This window comes from Meles meles, chromosome 3, assembly GCF_922984935.1.
Source record: "Meles meles chromosome 3, mMelMel3.1 paternal haplotype, whole genome shotgun sequence".
In the NCBI taxonomy this organism is placed as follows: Eukaryota; Metazoa; Chordata; class Mammalia; order Carnivora; family Mustelidae; genus Meles; species Meles meles.
The window spans coordinates 143,259,417-143,279,692 of NC_060068.1; the positions used below are offsets into that span (position 1 = coordinate 143,259,417).

General features: G+C 44.7%; 1 protein-coding gene across 11 annotated transcripts in view; it reads left to right on the top strand.

Moving 5' to 3' along the window:
* The window catches only part of HTR4 (5-hydroxytryptamine receptor 4), a 188,683-nt gene that overhangs the window by 139,817 nt on the left and 28,590 nt on the right, over window positions 1-20,276 (top strand). For 7 of the 11 annotated variants that reach the window (XM_046000614.1, XM_046000618.1, XM_046000616.1 and 4 more), the window contains one exon: window positions 14,953-17,806. The exons of 1 other annotated variant lie outside the window; for it this stretch is intronic. In XM_046000614.1, coding sequence (XP_045856570.1) covers window positions 14,953-15,247 — 295 coding nt within the window. In that variant the 3' untranslated portion in view covers window positions 15,248-17,806. Of the gene's footprint in view, window positions 1-1,622; window positions 1,729-14,178; window positions 17,807-20,276 lie in introns of those variants that run through there. 3 more of the 11 variants (XM_046000621.1, XM_046000620.1, XM_046000619.1) reach the window with 3 other exon arrangements.

A 20,276-nucleotide genomic window follows, 5' to 3' on the forward strand; every position in this document is an offset into this window, starting at 1 on the left:
AAATAAGTTAACAGAATTTATCATTGTATTTATTTTTTGCTGACTTGCTTATTATCCATCTCCTCAGCTAGACTGTCCATACATGAGGCCAGATAACAGGTCTATTTTATTCCCAAATGTTCCCCTAGGGGAGAGCACATGATTCAATTCGAATACTTATTGGTTGAACGAATGGACGCTTTTATCAGACCCTGTTGCTCACCTGGAACGTGTATACTTACAAGTTTTCGCCTCTTTAAACAAATACTTATTAATCCCGTAACCGGCATCATTGTCTCTTTCACTGTGACATCACTTGCCAATTTTCAATGTCAATACACCAGCATTTCCCTTTTAAATAGAGATTTTCATACTGTGGGTTGAAAGATGACCCACCGATGAGGCAATAATTTAGGTTTGATTTTACTTTGGGTGCTTAGAGGTTTCTGCTAATGTTGGAAAGTTGTTTAACATTTAAAAGCTATTTTGTGGCCTTTGCCTTATACTGTGGAGGTTATAGCTTGATTCAACATTTAACTCACTGTTTGAGCCAAAGCAAGACTTAATCTGGGTGAATCAAAGATGGGTGAGGATGACCTTGTCTTATCTCCCCCAGCCTCCTCCAGGGCTTGCTGCATAACTGGCAGGCCAAGCACAAAATGCAAACGCAGGGTCCCTTGATCAAAGTGCAGGTGTAAACTTCCGTGGAAAGTATTTAGATGTAAAGTCTTTTTCTTTCATCTGCAATTTTCCTCTCAACTTATCATGGCTTATTTTCTTTTCTAGTCACCTGCCCTCCAGAAGAAAAATAAAATAAATTATTAGCAAGTATTTACCATTCGTCTGTGTATTATCCCGTGCCAGTTTTCAGTGCAAATACGAGAGCATTTTGCTTATATGGAATCACCAAAGTGACACAAGTCACACAAATCCTATTTCACAATTCAAGTGTGCGTGTGTGTTTTGTGTTTACCAGCCTGTGCACGAAACTAACGCAACGGTTTGTACTTTACCTCTTGATAACCACACGCCCTCCTAACACTCTGCCTCCTTCAGCTTCCTGCTCAGCAAGGAAGCACTGAAAGGGAAAAGAGCCATGGTTGGCCATATCTTATCCGTTCTTTCTGTGCTGATATTTTTAGCAGAAAGGGTTGGCTAATACAGGGGAGCAGCATGAGTGAGGAAAGATGTGATAGGGTTCTTTGGTTGGTTCCTCCTTCTTAGCACAGCACTGCCTTTCTCCTGGATTGGACAAGTTCTGGTCAAATAGACTCCGTGACCTCTCAGGGCTGTCTGCATTCCCAGTCATTCAGTCATAGACGTGCTGATAAGAAGCATGAGCACAGGATTCTGGTGGACCCGTGACCTGTGGGAATTCAGTAAGACTCGGTGGTAAACATGTTGTAGAAGTTGCTGATAGGCCATGGAAAAAGGAAGTGCTTTCTATATATAATGTGTTCACCATGCATTTGCTTGGAGTCTTAGTAAACCCTAATGCATGGTGTATCCCCCAGAATTCTGTGCTTGTGGGGCATCGTTAATGTTTTGAGGCAGCAAGGAGCTATGGCATACACACACACGCACACCTAGCCTGTGCACCCAGGTGCCCCCTGTCACTGAGGCATGTTTTATTTTCCCTTCAGACCTCACAGGTTCAAAGATAAACTTCCTAAGAATTTCAAGATGGCAACGCTGGTCACCATCTGGCTGGCCCATCTGTCTGCGCTGGTCATACAACCATGAAGCTGGCCTGCACCCCTCCCCGCCCCCCCCCGCCCCATCCTTCCCATTCACAACCTAAAGCATGTCTCAGGAAACATCCTGCTTGTTGGGGTCACACCAGGAACACGGGCAGAATAACAGCACTGGAAGAGCTCCCTTTGCCTTGAGTTTAGTAATCAAGTGGCTTAAGCTGCCTTCCAGCATGCCCTCTTCTGTGCAGAAATGCTGAAGCAGAAGCATTATTCCCTCCACTGAGACATTTTTCAAGGACAAGTTCCCACCCCTGAGTTAGAAGAAGGTGGGCTGAAGTGGGGTCTGGCACACCTGGTTTTTAGTCCCAAGACTTGACATTTACTGTTGATAATAACCTTTAACGTGTAACCCGGACATTTCTGGGTCCCTGTTCCTTCATCAGTAAAATGGGAATACTATTAGAACTCATCTCTTGATGTACTATATGCTGGCTAACTGAACATTAAAAAAAAAAAAAAAATCATCTCGGGCTTTTGTGAAGGTGAAATCTCTGCAGAACTGAGTCCAGTTCCTGCTGTTACCCAGAAAGCACTCCCTGAACGGAAGCAGGTGCAGTTGCTGTTATTACAATTGTATATATATCATCGTTCATATCTTGGTTAAACAAACTTCTCCAGTTATCTTCGCAACTTCCTGATAAGCATTTCTTAAGAAATGAGTCAAGAGAAATCTCTGTGTTCTAAACACTGCCCTCAGACAAGGAATGCAGAGCTCCCTCTGCCAGAAGAAAAACCCGAGGAATTAAATTAAATTAATCACACTGTTTATAAATAATTGTTTAAGCAACATGAGACGAGCCTTGTTTCCTGGGTACATCGTGCCCTGTGCTCAACAGTTGGGGCTGTTATGTTGAATACGCCACTGGCTTTTGAATTACCTGTAGGCATGTCTCAGACCCAAACGAAAACGTGGTAACCGTGTCGAATGAGTTGGGTGCGTTCTGTGTGTATTTGTTTTTCCCCGTTGGCTCTGCAGGCACACTTGTTGCTAGGGTGCTAGGGCTCTGTGTATCAGCCCCCTGGCATGGGTGCCCAACAGCACAGAGGGATGGTGTGTGCTGCTCCACGGGGCAGACTCCAAGGGCACACCCGGCTCTAGGGATGCCTGAGGTGGTCTGAGGTCACGGATGGGGTCAGTGTGCAGTTCAGACCCTCGACCTTGTATCACTCTAGAGGCATTAGGAGCTTTTAATAGCTGAGCCTGGGTTCCACTTGTAGAGAGTCTATTTAATGGATCCACTTGGGAATCAGAAATGCACATGTCTTAGGAAGCTCCCATGTACCGCAGTACTGAGACCCGCTGGTATAGAGGAGAGAGCATGAAGCCTGTGTCAGTCACCAAGCAGCCCATCATCTCCTGCCTTCCAACACCAATAAAACAAGGAGGTTGTGGGGCACCCGGGTGGCTCAGTTGGTTGGGCGTCTGCCTTCGGCTCAGGTCATGGTCCCGGAGTCCCAGGATCAAGTCCCGCATGGTGCTTCCCAGTCCGTGGGGAGTCTCTTCTCCCTCTGCCACCCACTCTGCTCTCCTGCTCTCTCACTTTTTCTCAGGTGGTGAATAGAGTCTTTTAAAAAAAAATGAAAACAAAAAAACAGGGAAATTGGAGGTAATGTTTCAAGTTTAGGGTTTGTTCCGCATCTTAAACTGCTGAGATGCTGTGGGTCTAGCCCATTAGTTCTCCACTGGGGACCATTTTGTACTCCAGGGGCTATTTGGCAACATCTGAAAGCATCCTTGGTTTCCAGCACTAGTGGGTGCTACAGACACCCAGTAGACGTAGGCCGGCGATGCCGCTCAGCCTCCGTCAGTGCGTGGGGTAGCCCCCGACCCCCACTCCAGCAATAATGGTCGGGCCCCAGATTTCAATAGTGCCAAGGTTGAGGAACCCCACTTTAAACAACTCCTCCGGGCTTCGCAACACAGAATCTCCTTACCACGGCCAGGGACCCACAAGAGGGGTCTTTCCTCGGTGCCGGGAGGGGCGTGTGCTTTCCCTGCCCACATCCGCGCAGCTCTGGCACCGTGTGGCTCCTCTAATTTTACACCCATTGCCAAGACAAGACAGGTTCAAACAAATAAATAAATAAATAAATAAATAAATAAATAAACAAACAAACAAACCACCCTGTAGTTTTGTTTGTAGAAGGCAGTTGGTGTTATTGCTGCGAAGAAGGGCCCGGAATTTCTGAGGGTAGCATGCCGGCAGTCACCTTGCCGACAAGCCCTTTCCAGCAAGCATGCTCCCGGAGCTTGTTCCCTTACAGCATGTACTTGGCAGGGACACAGCCCTCCCGATTTAGTCAGAGCAGCTGTTCAGGAAGGAATCGCCTCCAGAGCACACAAGAGACCCACCGGAAAACATACTCCTTGTAAATGCGGGTTCGGTCCGCAGCGTACGGAGGTAGGTCCCCGGCCCATAGAGGCGGTAAAGCACGGTTTTATACTGGGCGTCGACAAACTAGAGTGTGTCCAGAAGAGGGCAGACACCGAGATTTTTCCTTGCAGAATTAATGACCTGGGAGCAACCATGTCAGGAACAAGGGATGCTAAGCTTAGAGCATAAAGAAGATTCAGGTCATAAGCACTGATTTTATTTACCTAAGGACTGTTACAGGAGAAAAGGGTCTGGCTTGTTCTGCAAGGTCCCAGGGGAGAGAAGTAGGGACAGAAGATTGAAGTTTAAAGAGTACGTATTTCAGCACAGAATGGAATGGACTGCCCCACTAGGGTGTTCCTAATAAGTAGAACCGAGTAGAGAATGAGTAGAATAGAACAGAAGGAGAAAATTGGATGACCACCAGCCACATCAAAGTGATGATGGACATCAGTCACTCAAAGCTTTGACTGAACGGTCAGCATAGCCCAGGAGGTGACGGGTTGTCTAAGGGGACAACCTTCCTTTGTGGCTGTGTGAGTTACAGAACTGCCAGATGTCTTCCCTCGGTACAGTTAAAACCTATTTCAACCAGTGTACTCTTTCTTTTGGTTGAAGCCGGAGACCTTCTGGAAAGATTGCCAGTGGGAAGAAATGTGCCAGAGGTGATATTGTTCATTTCAGGGGCCATTTTGTCTTGGTTTACGATTCCTCTGGCAGTCTGTGGGTGGAAGGCAATTTAGACTTCTCTAAGTAAGAAAATCCCTCCCCAGCCTCTGTACATGCTCAGTGCTCCATAGCTAATTTGGTGTCTGAGACCCCATTTGAAGAAAACATTGTTGTCCATCCATCAGGATAAATTTCTATCGTTCGAGCCCTTCATCTGAACACAATCACTATCTAAATATATTTATGAAGAAGGATTTAAAGAGACTGGATTTAAAGAGACACTGCCCTCAATGTGGTCTTCATGTTCTTCTTTTTTCACATAGAGATGTTAGGGCCATGACTTCAGGCTCTGGAAATAACAAGGTAGGATCCCAACCTAGAGGGAACCAGAGTCCCGGTTAGAGCAGCTTAGTGTCATGGCTAAAAGCATAGGACGTGGTATCTCATGGACCTGCTTGACTTCAGGTCCTGCCGCCTTGAAACTGTGTGACCCTGGGCAAGTTGCTTGATCTCTCTGTGCCTCTGTTTCTTCCGGGTAAAATGGTTCTTGCCTCATAAGATGGTGGTAAGGCTTGTATGAGATCTTGTGCGTATGGATCATGGAACAGGTAGGTTATTGATGAATTGTGTTCTCATTCTCGTTATCATTATCACAATCATCATCTTTTGAGGCAAAATCAGGAACACAGGTTTGTAGAGCAAGGCTCTGATTGCTGGAACACTGCTTCACTGTCAGAACACGTGGTAAAGGGAAATGGTTACGTGCCACCTTAATATCCTTCTGATAAGGGGCAAAACAGTTTCTGAGCACTGGGATCAGAAGTACTTTGCCTGCAAGGACAGGGGATCTGTGGAGAAAGGTAGGCAGAAAGTTCTAGCTGCTGCCCTGCTGGTAATGCCGTGAAATCATCTGCAAGCCCTGAACGAGGAAGCCTAGTAAACGACTTCTAATTATCGACACAAACAATTGAGTGCGCTCTGGGTGACAGTCAAGCAAAGAGCCAAGAACCCACTTTTCACAAAATGATTTCTGAATGTCTTTTCTTGTTTCCCTGCCTATTTCAGGTTATTTTTAACAAGATTCCTAGAAACACTTCACAGTTAGAATTGTTCTTAGAGAGCCTTTTATTCTGTAAGAAATGAGTGAATCCATATTTTGATAAACCTGAGAAACACATATATTTGGTGCTGGCTCCTTTTCCTTTATTATTCTTTCCAGACTTTGATTTTCTTCGCTGGTTGCTTTAATGTCATTTGTTCCTCTTTTTGTGAATGGGCATTGGCTGCTTTCAAGTTTCTCGCTTTGGGGAAAGGAGTGTGTGTGTGTGTGTGTGTGTGTGTGCGCGCGCGCGTGCGTGCGCATGCACATAGGGATATACACACATACACATATATGTGATTGTCATGCATAATAATTAGTTGTTTCAGGAATAACTTGGTTTCCTGGTCCAGACACCCCTCTTCTCCCCTTCTCCCTCCTCTTCCTCTTTCCCTCCCCCTCCTCCTTCTATGTCACCATCACTGTAGCATCTACCATTTACTGACGTTGCTTCATTTTTGTTAGTATTACGTTCAGTTAGCCAACGTACAGTACATTGCTTTAAATGCCAGGTATTGAGCTAATTGTCTTACGTGTACCATCTTCTTGAATCTTTAATACACTCTATGGAGCAGCTATTATTATTCCCATTTTACTGATGAAGCAACTGAGACTGAGAGAAAATAATTTGGCCGGTGGCTTACAACTGGTGAGGGTTAGGACCAGGGTTCTCACACCGCATTCATCTGATTTCAGAGCCCTTGCTGAAAACCACTAAGCTGTACTCCATACTCGTTAACTGAAAACTTTGAAAGAATATAGAACTTCTGGCTCTTAGACACGAGAAAGGCTTCAGAAGTGATCTGGTCACATCTTCCAGCCCAGGCAATGGTCTCTTCTGTAACCTATCTGACAGCTGTCTATCTCCCCTCCCGAGGAGAGAGTCAGGTCCTTAGGATCCAAAGCAAGACATTCCATTGTTTGAAAAGCCCTCCTGTATCAGAGTTTGGTCCAATTTTACTTCTCTCTGTCATGACATTACAAAAACTTAAAAGTTTTATAACTGGTAGCGATAACAGAGCTCAAGTAGTCCAGCAGTTTTTAAACACTTTTTTTTTCAGGTGTAGAAACCTTTTGTCCAAGTGGAATCCTACTTGGAAGTGTGAATGGGGAAACTCTAACTGCTTTGGCAGAACAGGTGGTCATCTGCGCATGTGTGTGCACACGGCCACCAACCCCCTCCCTTCAGTGTCTCCTGTGGCCGCTCCATGGGCTTGTTAGTCTTGTTAAGAGAAAAACCTGAAAATAGACTGGTGAACCCAATATTTTACAGACAAGAAAATTGACGCTCAAACACTTAAGATGTTTGCTTAAGACAATGCTGCTGTATCCACAGAACTAAGATCTGAATCCAAGTCTCAGAACACTTAGCTCATTCTCACTTACTCATACATGAGTGGCCTCTGTTTACACATCTCATATGGACCAGGCACTGCTTTAGGCAGTGGGATCATGGCAGAAATCTAGACAGGCAAGATCCCTGCCGTCAAGGAGTTCACCGTCAAAATGTTACCATCCAGTTTCTTTTTGATGGTCTGAGCCCTTGGAAACAACACAAACACACACACACACAAACAAACCATCCTGGACAACTTCCTCTGCATTCGGTCCAGTTTGCCCATGACTTTCCCAATGAATGGGCTCTGGGATTCAACTCAAGGCTATGCACATATTCGGTAATTTTAGGGTGATCTTTTCTTGACAATATTGCAAATTATAATTTTTTTTCTACCTCTGATTTTCTTTTGGTATATGTGTAGAATATACCCATGGCTAGACAACCCGTTTCATATGTATCATTCAAGAGGGCGGAAAGGTCATTCAGGTGTGTAGGATTTTAAACTGCAAATGCCCGCTGTATTGAGTTGTAATGGAACAACCTTGAGCAACATACTGGGACTTGGGGTGGATGGACAGAGAGTGAAGGGCATATAAAGCCTTTCTCTCCTGGCCCAATGTGGGTGTCCAGCTCATTTCCCTCAATTCTTTTCTGACCTAACTCCCTGTGCAATGTGCATGTAAGACTGATCAGTTTCCCCTCAAATAAATAGTGAGTTCTCCTACCTCTGGATTCTTCCTGCTGTCTTAAATGCTCTTTCTCGATTTCCTGCCTGGCATCCAAGCCTACTCATCCTTCAAGGCATAGTTCCAACATGAGCTTTCCAACTTCCCTGATCCCCACCCCCTCAGTCTCTGAGCAATAACCAGTCACTTCCTCCTCTGAACTCCCTTACCACCTGCTTCTCCTCTTGGAAGCTTAGTTCATCATGAGGCATCTTACGTACTCTTATGCACCTGACACACTCTCACCACCTGGGAAGCTTGTCAAGAGCAGACCATCTTCTCACCTGAAGCAGCTGGGAGCCAAGGATACCCATCCAGTGAAGGCACACCTTGGGAGGCACAGGCTGGAGTGGTGAGACGCTCGTTGGATTGCCCAGCTCAGATCCAGGCTCCCCTCGTGACACGTTGGATTTGGAACAGGTTACAGGCTTCTTGCCATTCAACCAGAACCTGCAAATAATAAAACCCAGGTCAGGGGATTGTGGTGAAAATTATATCCGGCAATTCGATGATTTGTTTCTGTGAGTGGCAGTGAATGGCACATAATAGATGTTGGCTGTTTTTCTTACGGGTTCCAACTTTGAAGGCATTTTCTCCTAGATAATATTTAGGTTCAGTCATAATGAAACAGTTCAGCGGAAAAAAACGGGCAGTCAGTCCAATTCCCCAAAGACTCAAAGTCCCAATCCTCTTATTTGCCATTTAGGAATCAGGGTAGACAAAGGGAAAATATCTCACAGGAGAGTGGTTTGACCTTAGTTATATATGCGTATCAAGGCATAGGGTAAGAGATGCACTGAGCTTGAAACGAGCTGTGCCCATCAATTTGATCTTGCCCTTTGGCAGACTGAAGCATGGACATGTGTGAGGTCGGTGATGGAATTAAAAAGCTCTGGGAACACATTTTGTCCAGAGGCCAGAGGGCAGGCATCTCAAGCTGTGCAGACTCAGCTCTTTGGGTCTTTTCTACAAGTAGCACAAAATCACAGAACGCTTGCTGACCGTGATTTTAGAATTTCTACCTGGTGGACACACTGCATTCTGTCCTTGCTAGGACTCTGTGTTTCCTGCAAGTCAGTTTTCTCATCTGTCTGGTAAGATCGTTTGTCACTTGCCTGCGACTCTCACAACTTTTACCATATCAGCATTCTATTCATGCCATTATTTATTTACTATTTACCTTTAAATCCTTTTTTTTTTTAATATTGCCTTTTTTTTTTAGTAGACAGGAACAGGGGAAGCAAAGTTTTATTTTTTATTTATTTACCTGGGGAGGTAGGGGCAGAGGCAGAGGGAGAGAGAGAATCTTAAGCAGGCTCCATGCCCAGTGCAGGCTTGATCTCACAACCCTGAGGTCATGACCTGAACCGAAATTAATAGTCAGATGTTGAGCCCACTGAGCCACCCAGGTGCCCCTAAATATATTTTTAATCTAAATAAATGTATTTGTAAAGAAAACTATGTCATGACCTTGAATGCAAAATCATATACGGACGATTACTTTAAATATAAATGCAATGAAAACAAAACAAATTGTTATTTGTAGAAATTATTATTACTCAAATATAACTTGATCCCAGTGTTTGACATTTCACCTGTGGAACACATCCCATGTTTGGGAAATACTGGCTCTTTCAGAGTCCATATTCTATTCCGATTGATAGTGAATTTAAAGACAGATGAAGAAATCGACCTAGGACATTCCCTTTTGAGTGATTGAACTTACGGATAACTTGTACAATTCTATGTGCTTACCGCTTCTAGACGATTCAGTTAACTTGTATCAGCTCTTTGTACCCAAGCATTCTATTTTTTTTCATCACGTAAAGAACACCTACCAAAAATTGCCGTGTGTATCTCTTCACATTTTTAAATTCTCATATCAATGAGTCACCATCCAGTCTTATTTCATCACTAATGTCATAAAAACCAGTAAGTACCTCCCCATCCACTTGGCTAAAATGCGCTGCATGTGTCTATCTCGGTGCTGACACTCTGATGCCCTCTGGAACCCCACCAAGTGCCTCAAACCGTGGAGTCGGCCCTTCCCACTCACCTGTGCTTCCTCTGTGCAGCCCCCTAAGCCTCCGGCCCAAAGCGCTGGCTCACACGTGAGGCAGATGGATACCCACCTGCTCAGGGAATCTTTACTCCTATGTGCACAGGAACTACCTAAGAGCATTTTTCTTAAACGCAAATGTCGGGGCTCAGTGAGTTAAGCAACTGCCTTCAGCTCAGGTCATGATCCCAGAGTCCTGGGATGGAGCCGCACATCTGGTTCCCTGCTCAGCGGGGAGCCCGCTTCTCCCTCTTCCTCTGCCCCTACCCCCACTCATGCTCGCTCTCTCAAATAAATAAATAAATAAATAAAATCTTTTAAGAAAGTGCAGATGTCTGCTGCCCCCACCTGACCCCTGCCTTCTCACCCCCACTGACAGAGGTCAGGTGTGGATCCTGGGAATCCGAATTTATTGTAGCTCCCAAGATAACGCTGAGGCACGTAACCTCTAGGCCACTTTGTGAAGGATGACTTAGCTTGTGTCTTTTCTCCTCTTTCCCCTCTCCTCTTCCTCCTCTTCCTCCTTTTTCTTCTGGGACATGGGTAATTGTAAGTCTGTTTCAAGAATCGTTAGTGTTAAACTTCACCACAAAACTCTTCCCTCCACACAGAGAACTTGCACACATTCCCCCGTGGACAGAATTCCTGGTTTGGGAGGCAGAAGGCCTGGTTTACAGCACCAGCCCCACTTCCCATCAGTCAACCCCTGCCCCTACATTGACCTTCTTCCTCTTCTGATATTGAAATGAGACTCTGTACCCTCCTTCCTTAGGGACTTGGGTTTAAGATTAAATGTGGGAAAAGATGTAAAAATACTTCGTAAATTGTAGAAGATTTGACTAACATCGGTAAAACAAGAAACTGCATTTGAAACTCATGTGTTAACATGTCGGAGGTTCCTCCTCAATGATGTTTGGCGTCAGGGATTTCAAGCGGATTTCAATTGAATTTCATGCCAATGTTTCTGCTCAAGCATATGTTTCAGGAGAGACAGTTGTGGTCTCGCTGCATTTTAAGTTGTGGCATCTCGGCTATCCGAGCCTATCCTACCCAGATCCACTTAACAGCTTTGCAATGTAATTTCACAGATTCAGAAATTGAGGTCTTTCAGATTCTTTAATACAAATCCAAAAATTACCCTGTCTGTGTTTCCAGTGAAACCTCTACCCTCCCTACAGAATATAAAGTATCAGATACTAACAATAGAATATTAAAAGCCAAATTCAAGCAATTACCCACAGCTTTGGAGAACAGTCCCACACACAGCTGGTGCCCAATCAGAAAGTCTGTATCTGTCACCCACCATCTCTGCTCCTGTTGGAATCAGAATGTCAGAGCTGCAGAGGATCTTGGAGATAATCCTCCTCCTCTTGTAACAAGTGGGGAAAGTGAGGCACAGGAAAGGGAGTAAGTCATCAGAGGCACGTGTGGATGGAAGCCAAAAAGGCCTTCGTTCCCGGGTCCCTGCGTGCTGGCTTACTGTTCGAATCGCCACACCCTACACATTCACGTAGCCTGGATTGGGAGTGGCAGACACCCAGCAGGGATTCCATGGTCATCTGGATCTTTATTTGACTCCCCGGCAGGATTGTGTGAGAGAGCCAAGGTAGCCTTTGAAAACACTTCTCAAAGAGCCTCCTTCATTCTCCGCAGCGGCTCTGGGGCCTTCCACATAGCCAACTCCATGGCTCTCCTCAGCCCTGATCTCCTGGTGTGTTTCCTATTCTCTGTCCTCATTCTCGTCTATGTTTTTTCACCCACCCGCTCTCTCTGACTCTGTCCTCCCGATTTTTCTCCTGCCTTTTGCGAAGCTTTTTCCTTTTTCGCCTTCCTCTCCCCAGTTCTGCATTACAAAAAAGTATATGGACCACTTGGCAAAAATTCTCTTTTAGTGAGCAAGGGGCTTCGCGGGGATGAGTCTTGCGTTAACATCCCAGACACACAGCGTTTCAGTAAAAGGGGGAGCCATGTCACCCTGCGGGCTCTCCCCAGGTGGAACAGAAAAGGATGTGAACCCCTGCACAGGCCTCTCTGACCTGGGAATGTGTCACAGTGGGACAAGGAAATGCTAGAGACCGAGCAGCACCTGAGCACGGGGCTTAGCTGTGCCAGTTCTCGAGACCTTGAGTGACCATATATCAGGACAATTAAGAGCACAGACTGTGGTATCAAATATGACCAGAATATAAGGTCTGATCCTACTAATTGTAGCTGAGTAAACTTGGGAAAATTATTTAAACTCTCTAAAACTCCGTTTCCTTCTCTGTTAAATGGGTGTAAAATTCACAGATTAATGCGTATAGTGCAGCATAGTATAGTGCCTGGCTTGTTTTTATTATTGCTAATAATGGTAATAGTAAGTATGATAAAAAAGGAAACTTGGCCAATGGGAAATGAGAAACACTATGCTTCCCTCCCTCTCTTCCTCCTTCCCTTCCTTCCTTCTTTTCCTTCCTTCCTTCCTTCCGTTTCCTCATTTTTTTCTTTTAATAGATATATTCAGTGATTAAGTCATATCAATGGGGGGTGGCATATAGACTTGAGGCTGCATCTTGAGTTATCTGGAGAACTTATACTTGAAAATAGCATGGAAGAGGGAATATATAGCCAAGGATGAATCAAAAGCTATGCTCAGAGCAAGTAGCAAACCCAGAAATAGTTAGATCTCAATATTTAGGAAGAAATCTTGCATATTCTCTTTCAATAAGAATAGTCTTCCAACCGGAAAGATGAGAATATTATAGGGAAAAGGTTGCTGTCCAAGATTCATGAAAAGTATTTAACTATCTCTGAGCCAAGATGTATTATCTCGGGATTAAAGGGATTGGTTGATAAGATCTCTGACTGGTACTCTTTCGAGGGTGGAGAAGAGAAGGCAGCCTGGAGACCAGTAAATATTGCCCCAGTTCTTAAAAAAGACTGAAGCTAGACTCCAGAAACTATAGACTCATAGCTTGAAGTAGACCTTACCAATATTCAAGACAGCTATTACACAAAGGATTTGTGAGCCAAAGAGTCAATGTTGTTTCATTAAAAAAAAACAATTCATGTCTCATGCCAACTAATTTCATTATCAGGACAGATTGACTGCATGGCAGTGACATTTCAGCAAGGCACTGGATAAAGCCTTCCACGGGTGGGTTTATTCTCGGGCACACCGAATGATGGCTGTTTACTGGGAAGGCAGTCTGTGCCTAAAACAATTCTCGGTTTTAGCCTTGTCCTAAGCAGTGGGGGGGGGTTTGTTATTGTTTTGTTTGTTTGTTTTTATCTTGACTGAAGCCTGAAGACCTAGCAGGCAGATGACACCACGCTGAAAGATCTAGGTAGCAATAAATTATCTGCTCTTCTGTGAGCTTGTGAAACCCTTGAAGTCTGGTTTGAATGGGTGCTAAGTAATCATATCTTGAATGTAGCAGTTGTTATGATTTAGAATAATCTCAGTTGACTAAAACCTATAAAATGAAATTTATCTGAGACTAATGTAATGGGTTGTATTTGGTATAAATAAATAATAAAATAAAATAGGCTGCACTGGTGTAATAAAGAACCACAGGCATGGACAACTATTTGTGTCAAGAAAATACAAATTGGCAACAAACTCAGTGTAAGCCAAGAACATGTTGCCATTAACAGGAATGAATTTGGTGTTGACCACATTCATAGAAGTAAACCAAATTAATGATGAAATGTACATGATACAGACATGGCAGGCTCACTGTGTAGATTTGTGTTCTTTCCAGGTGCTGTGTTTCAAGAGATAATCATAATAAGGATTGTTTTCAGAGGACAGTGATCATTATGGGCAATAATCCGGAAACCATAATATATAATGAACCATTAAAGAAAATGGGAATGTGTAGCCTGGAGAAGAGAAAACTTGGAGGATATAATTAGCAGAGGGAGGAATTTTGAGTGAGCCCAGAGGCACAGTAGTTTCACTGGGTTGAAATCATAGTAGGAAGATTTTGGCTGAACATTATTAAGTTGTCCTAATAACTAAAGTTGCTCAAAAATAATAAAGGCCTGGCGGGTCACTGAAGATTCATTCCTAAGTAGGGTCTAAATGACCACCCATCTGCATGGCACGAGGGCCTGGTTTGCACTGGGTGGGCCCTTTGCTGAGATCATCAGGGAGGTCTGTTCCAAATCTAAGGTACTATGATCTCCCCTCTCCAGGGATGCGGTGGAGTGTGGTGGCCAATGGGAGAGTCACTGCCATCCTCCAGCAACTTCTTCCTTGGTAGCTGCTCAGCCCGGTGACCCTTAGTCCCTGGGGCGGTGACTCAGAAGACAGCCATCCCTCGGAGTGAGGGCAGGTACTAAGCTGCTGCTTGTGTGGGACCACTCCTGCCATTCTCTCTCCAGCCCGCCTTCCGCCAGGCAGCCACGCCCACCAGGATTTTCTCTGGGGCTCCAGCAGGTGGCGCTGGAGGGACTCAGGGGACAGGAGGCCTCGTTGTTCTCTGGGGTTTCTCTTCCAGAGATCCTCTACGAAGGGATTTTTTTTTTTTTTTTTTCATTTTCCAGCACTCCCTCTTCCTGGCGTCTCGCCCTTGCGTCACACTCTCTGTTGTCCCCAATATGTCCCCTTACTGTTCCTGGTTTGTCTCTCTCATGTTCCAAACACCATCGCTCACTGTGTCCTATCTCAGTCATAGATGTCTTCAAATATGCCTTCTTTGCTGTGTCTGCTCACAGACATTGTCAAAACACATCCTCCTGGCGCCTGTCTTGGTCAGAGCCGTGTTCCAAAAGCACGCATTTCTTGCTTGTTCACGCCTGTTACAGCCATGTTCAAACTCCTTGTTGTCTTGTCTCTGTCCTGTTCTGGGCCAGATCCTGTTCTGGGCCAGAGTCTAATACACTTTCTTTCTGGTGTTTGGATCCAAACCTGCGTCCTCCTGGCCAGCCCCCGTGTCAGTTGCAGATCTCCTGCTCACTCTTCCTTAGGGCCAGTTCCAGTCCTCTTCAGGACATGCTCCATTTACTTACCGTGGAAGAAATGGGAGCAGAGATCTATCTGAGAACAGTGTCTGCGGCACCCTTGGAGCTTGGCCAGAGACAGCTTCCCCCAGTGCCGTGGCCTCGGGCCCTGCTGCTCCGAGATGCTGGCTTCCTTCTTGGACTAGAACTGGCATCTTCTGCTGAAGGGCCTAAGGAAGGGCCAACAACATTGTTTTTTTTTTTAAAAAAACTTTGGAATCTTTCCCTTGAACTTGTGGCAAAACCCACAGTAGCAGCTTAAAAGCCTTGAATCTGGCCTTGTTGCTCCCAAAGGAAAGAACTCTTGGCAGCTCACAATGGGGAGAAGTGAATCTCCTCACTGCACGTGGAGGAGGGCCGGACTAAGCAGTGTCTTGGGGGGGTGGGGGAAGGGTGCTTGACTTGAAGTCTAGGATCCCGATTCCAGCCCTGGCTCTGCTCCTAACATGCTGTGAGATCATGGTCCAAGCTCTTCCATTCCTGGACCTCACTTTCTACATCCGTGAACTGAAGTTCGGACTCCAGGATCTCCAAGATCCCTTTCTGGTTCTAGGACCAAGGATATTGCTACATCCCTCAGCTACCTCGAAAAGCCATGGCTTGCCTGTCTTTTGACTTTGTTTCAAAGGAATCACCATCCTCATTTGGGCCTTCTAGACTCTTGATCTTGCCAACTTTGTCCTTCGAATTAACCAGGAAGTCTTTTAGTCGAAGCTGAGGTCCTTGGCTCTTACCAGCTGCCCCAGAGTAAAAGTCCCAAGGAACTAGACACTGCCATGTCCCAGAGCCATCTAAGGTTCTAACAGTGATCCTGGCTGTGATTTGATCGCATCTCAGGACTTTATCATACTCATTGCTCCTGTTGCTTAAAAGATGTCAGTTACCATTTCCGCTGATGTTGACTTTGGTTCTGGAATTGAACCGGAAAGGAAAGAGACTGAAATAAGGAAGAAAAGATGTCCTCAAACCATCTAAATGCCAAAAAAAAAACAACAACAACAACAAAAAAAAACCAAAAAAAACAAAAACAAAAAATAACAAAACCCCCAAAAAAAAACAAAAACAAAAAAACCTCTGCCCTGCAAAAGCTTAATTTTGTTGGGGAGAAAGTCACACCTTAGGGAAGGGAAAAAGCCTCTAAAGAGAAATGTTATTTAGAACTCCTGAATGTGGTTGAGACTTACAGCACCACGCTGAAACGTTCCCTGTCTAGGCTGGAACTCTCGCTGACCAGTGGAGATCAGATTGAACTGGAGATCTAGTCTCATCCAGGATGGAGACAGTTTATGTGAGTCCTAATGGGCACCTTGACTCTGGCTGGACCAATTTCTTTTGCTTTTTCAAGTCCCTGTTTGCTGACTGCATTCAGGCTTAGGCGACAGCCATCATCTTGAGGACCATTCTTTCTTAATACAAGGGAGGCCCCAACAAGGTTCTGAGTCCCAAGGTCCTGAAGTCAGCAATGGGCCCCAAACTCTCTGCTCGGCTTGACATGCTACCCATTGCCTCTGTGAGCGCGAGGGAGAGATGGATGTGGTACAGAAGCGCCAGGGGCAATGAAGCTTTGCTGACTCTCGCTGTGTGACCCTCAACCTCTCTGGCCTCAAAAGAATCCCTCTTGACTACTTTGCAAAGTTGTTGTGGAGATGAATAAGATAATTTTTGTGAAAACATCTTGTAAATCATAAAATGCCATTTTGTATGTTTATCGTTACTTTGGATTACTTTGGATGCTCCTGAGCTCCCAAGGACAAAGAATTTCCTCACCAAGTTTAGAGAATGAGCTTCCCATGTCGAAAAACCATACCAAGGGAGCACTTCTCAGGACTTCTTTCTTCCAAATCCACTCCTCCTTGTTTGGTTACCGCACACACTCACACTGCAAATTTATACAGCAGAAACATTCTCATTGGAAGGGATATTGTTGTTCCTAAAGGAGTCGGTGGAGGGAGATGGTGACCACAGGCTAATTTGGGTCAGAATGAGCCTTGATTTCATGAAACGTCAAAGTCACATGACAAAAATTCACATGCCCGTTTGCCATGAAAACATTTATTTCGAGAATAAAGACCTGGGTCGTCGAAATGATCCCCATTCTGTAAATGTTATAAATATATATATATATACACATATAAATTCTGTGCAAATAAAAAACTCAAACATGGATTAATTATGAACGAGCAACTGATAAGACTGTTACAGAAAGAATCTACTGAGCTACTGAACCAGATAATTCTAAAAAATGTTTTCTAATCTGATAACCATGTAAATTATTGTTAATTATGGTTTAATGTTATTTAGGCACCACCTAAATTTTGTTTACATTTTCAATAAAGTAGAATTAGAGTGGGGCCACTCCTACAGTTTTTAATGCACTAAGTGTCCTGTATAATCAACATGTAATGTACATATGTGCCTGTTATAGAGAACATGGAACTTAATTATATAATTTCAAAGGATTGGAAATTTTAGTGATGGTTGTATCTTTGGTTTTATGAGATTATTAGGTACATCTGTGATTTATTGGAGGCTAAATCTTTGAAGGTACTGGGATCCCTGAATCTAATTTATCTCTCTGGAAAACACCCTTGATTTTATGTTGATCTGCTCTTGATACGGTTCCCAGGAATGCATTCTGGGAAAAACAGGAACTAACGTAGTCTTGCTTTTGTAATAGATAAATTCTCTCTATTTATTGATAAATATTTGATAAATTCCACATCTGTTTATATTTATGCATCTGTACATGTTTATATAGATTACATATTGAGGGAAAGCATAAGTCTCAAAATTAATAACTGAATTTTGAAACACAATAAAATGCCAAAATCAATCCCATGCCTCAGTTTTGTGGAGCTTCTCTGTCACATTGGTAGCCCAGCCCATCTCTTAGATGCTTTGGTGTTTGAAGCTGGAGAATTTCCTGTTTCCAGCATCAGGTTCTCCGAAAGGTGACGCCAGAAGCCCAGGACCCTTAAATAATGTGCTTCTACCTGTCTGCCTGCCTGCCATCTTGGTTAGGGCCTCATGCCCTAGCACAGATGCCTTTGAGATGGCCATCCCAAGAGCAGAGGATAGAGAAGATTCCGGCCCAGCCGCTCTCAGGGCACACACATTCGAGGCATCTGGACAGTTGTATATCCAGAGGTCTTGGATTGAGGTCATTAAGCGTGTGCTTCCTGACCAATACCTTTTTTGGTGTCATGAATCATCCAAGAGTCCGGAGTCTAGTTCCCTTACCCTGGAACCCCCGGGAGGTTAGGCCTAAAGTAGGTGTTTGTGAAATCCAGGCTCATTCTCTTCTGAGTGTGGGGCAATGGAAAGATGCCATCAGCATTCAGAGCATGGTACTCATCTCAACCCTTCTGTTTCATCCGTGGAGCCCCCATCATCTCACATATAAAATGCAGGGGCGGGGGACAAGAATTAGGTTTTCAAATCAAAATCCTTTCTTCATACACAAATTTCCTAGGATCCCCATAGCACGTAAAGTCAAAGTAGGATGGGGAACAGGTAGATTTGGATTCCCCATCTCTGCTCATTAATATTATAATATAATAATGACTATATAATAATTATATATTATAATGTTATATATTATATATATATAATATATTATAATGTTACAATGTAATATATTCTCCATTCTAATATAATAATTATATTCCCGGATAGAGCCGTCTTTATAGCCTAAAACCCTAAGCAGCTGGGCCGAGGTTTTTCTTCCTTTTTTTTTTTTTTAAAGATTTTATTTATTTATTTCAGAGAGAGAGAGTGAGTGCACAAGCATGAGGCAGGGATGAGGGGGGCAGAGGGAGAAGCAGACTCCCTGCTGAGCAGGAAGCCCAATGCGGGGCTTGATCCCAGGACCCTGGGATCATGTCGTGAGCCAAAGGCGGACGCTTAACCAACTGAGTCACCTAGGCGCCCCTGGGCCGGGTTTTTTCCTTCTAAAATCTCTGATGGTGCTTGGTTTCCCCCCCTCATTAGGTTTATAAAGCATTCATAAGACTCCTATGAACTATTTCTCCAGGTGATTTGTCTCAGAATCACGCCTGTCCACTTTATTTTCAAAACTTCTTCCTCCATACAGAAAATGCCCCATTGGTCGAAACTTCTTTCCGAAAATGAAAATCTGAGACTCCACCCCTGTGAAGCATCCACTGTGCCCAGGGGAAGAATGAACCTCAGAAACCTGATTGACTTGGCCTTGGGCCCTGTCCCCTTCCTCGCTTTCCTTCCAGATTGTCTTTCTTCACTTTGGAGCCAGCCAAAGTGAAGAAATTCTCTGGACCCACGCGAGGAAGAGGAACTGCCGTTGATGAAGTACTCACTGTGTTTTACGTGGTTTCTATGTGTTCCATGGACCAATTCTGCCAATGGCGCTACAATCTTTAGAGAAACTGAAAATTCTCAAAAGCCTACTATGTGCCAGAGGCCTGTTGCCCGAGGCCCATTAATAAATACCACAGACGATGTGTCTGCTGTCCCTTTGGGAACCAGAAAATAAGGGGACAGTCTACGGCCATACCACCCTGAACGCGCCCGATCTCGTCTGATCTTAGAAGCTAAGCAGGGTCGGGCCTGGTTAGTACTCGGATGGGAGAAAATAAGGGGACGAAAGTATACAAATGAGACAAGTTCAGATACTCACCAGTGCCATAAAGAACATAAAAAGTACAGACGGGACACAGTGTGTTCCTTATCTGGAGCAGTCAGGGGAAGCTTTAAGGAGGTCAGCCCTGTGACATGGGACAAGAATGCTAATGAGTCAGTCATGTGTTGGTTTGGAGGAGTGTGATGTCAGGCAAGGGGAACAGTGCGTGCGAAGACTCTGGGACAGAAATGAGCTTGGCGTGTGTGGCTGGTGCTCAGTGAATGTGGGGAACGTGATAGGATATGGGGTCAGATGAGGACGTGAAAGCTGATAGCGATTGAGTAGATTTAGATTGTTATTTGTCAGTTACTTACTAGGTGCTGGCGCCGTGGGAAGCGTTTTATAGGAGACCCCGGGGATAAGTGTCATTTCCCTGCTGCCTGGATGAGGAAGCAGAGCTGAGAGGTTAACCCAAAATTTCCTAAAGGATGCAGAGATTACCGGGAGCTGGAAATGGGGCCCAGTCCCTGCCCAGGCTAGCCTTTCTCCCCCGCATCCCTTGCTGAGGGACCCTGACCCACAAGAGGCCTGTTCTCTTCAGCAGCGAGCACCATCCCTGAAACCAATGAATCCTTCTCCCATATGCCTTTTCCCTTTTGCCTCCGTCTTTCTCCATGGAGTGCTCGCTGTCCAA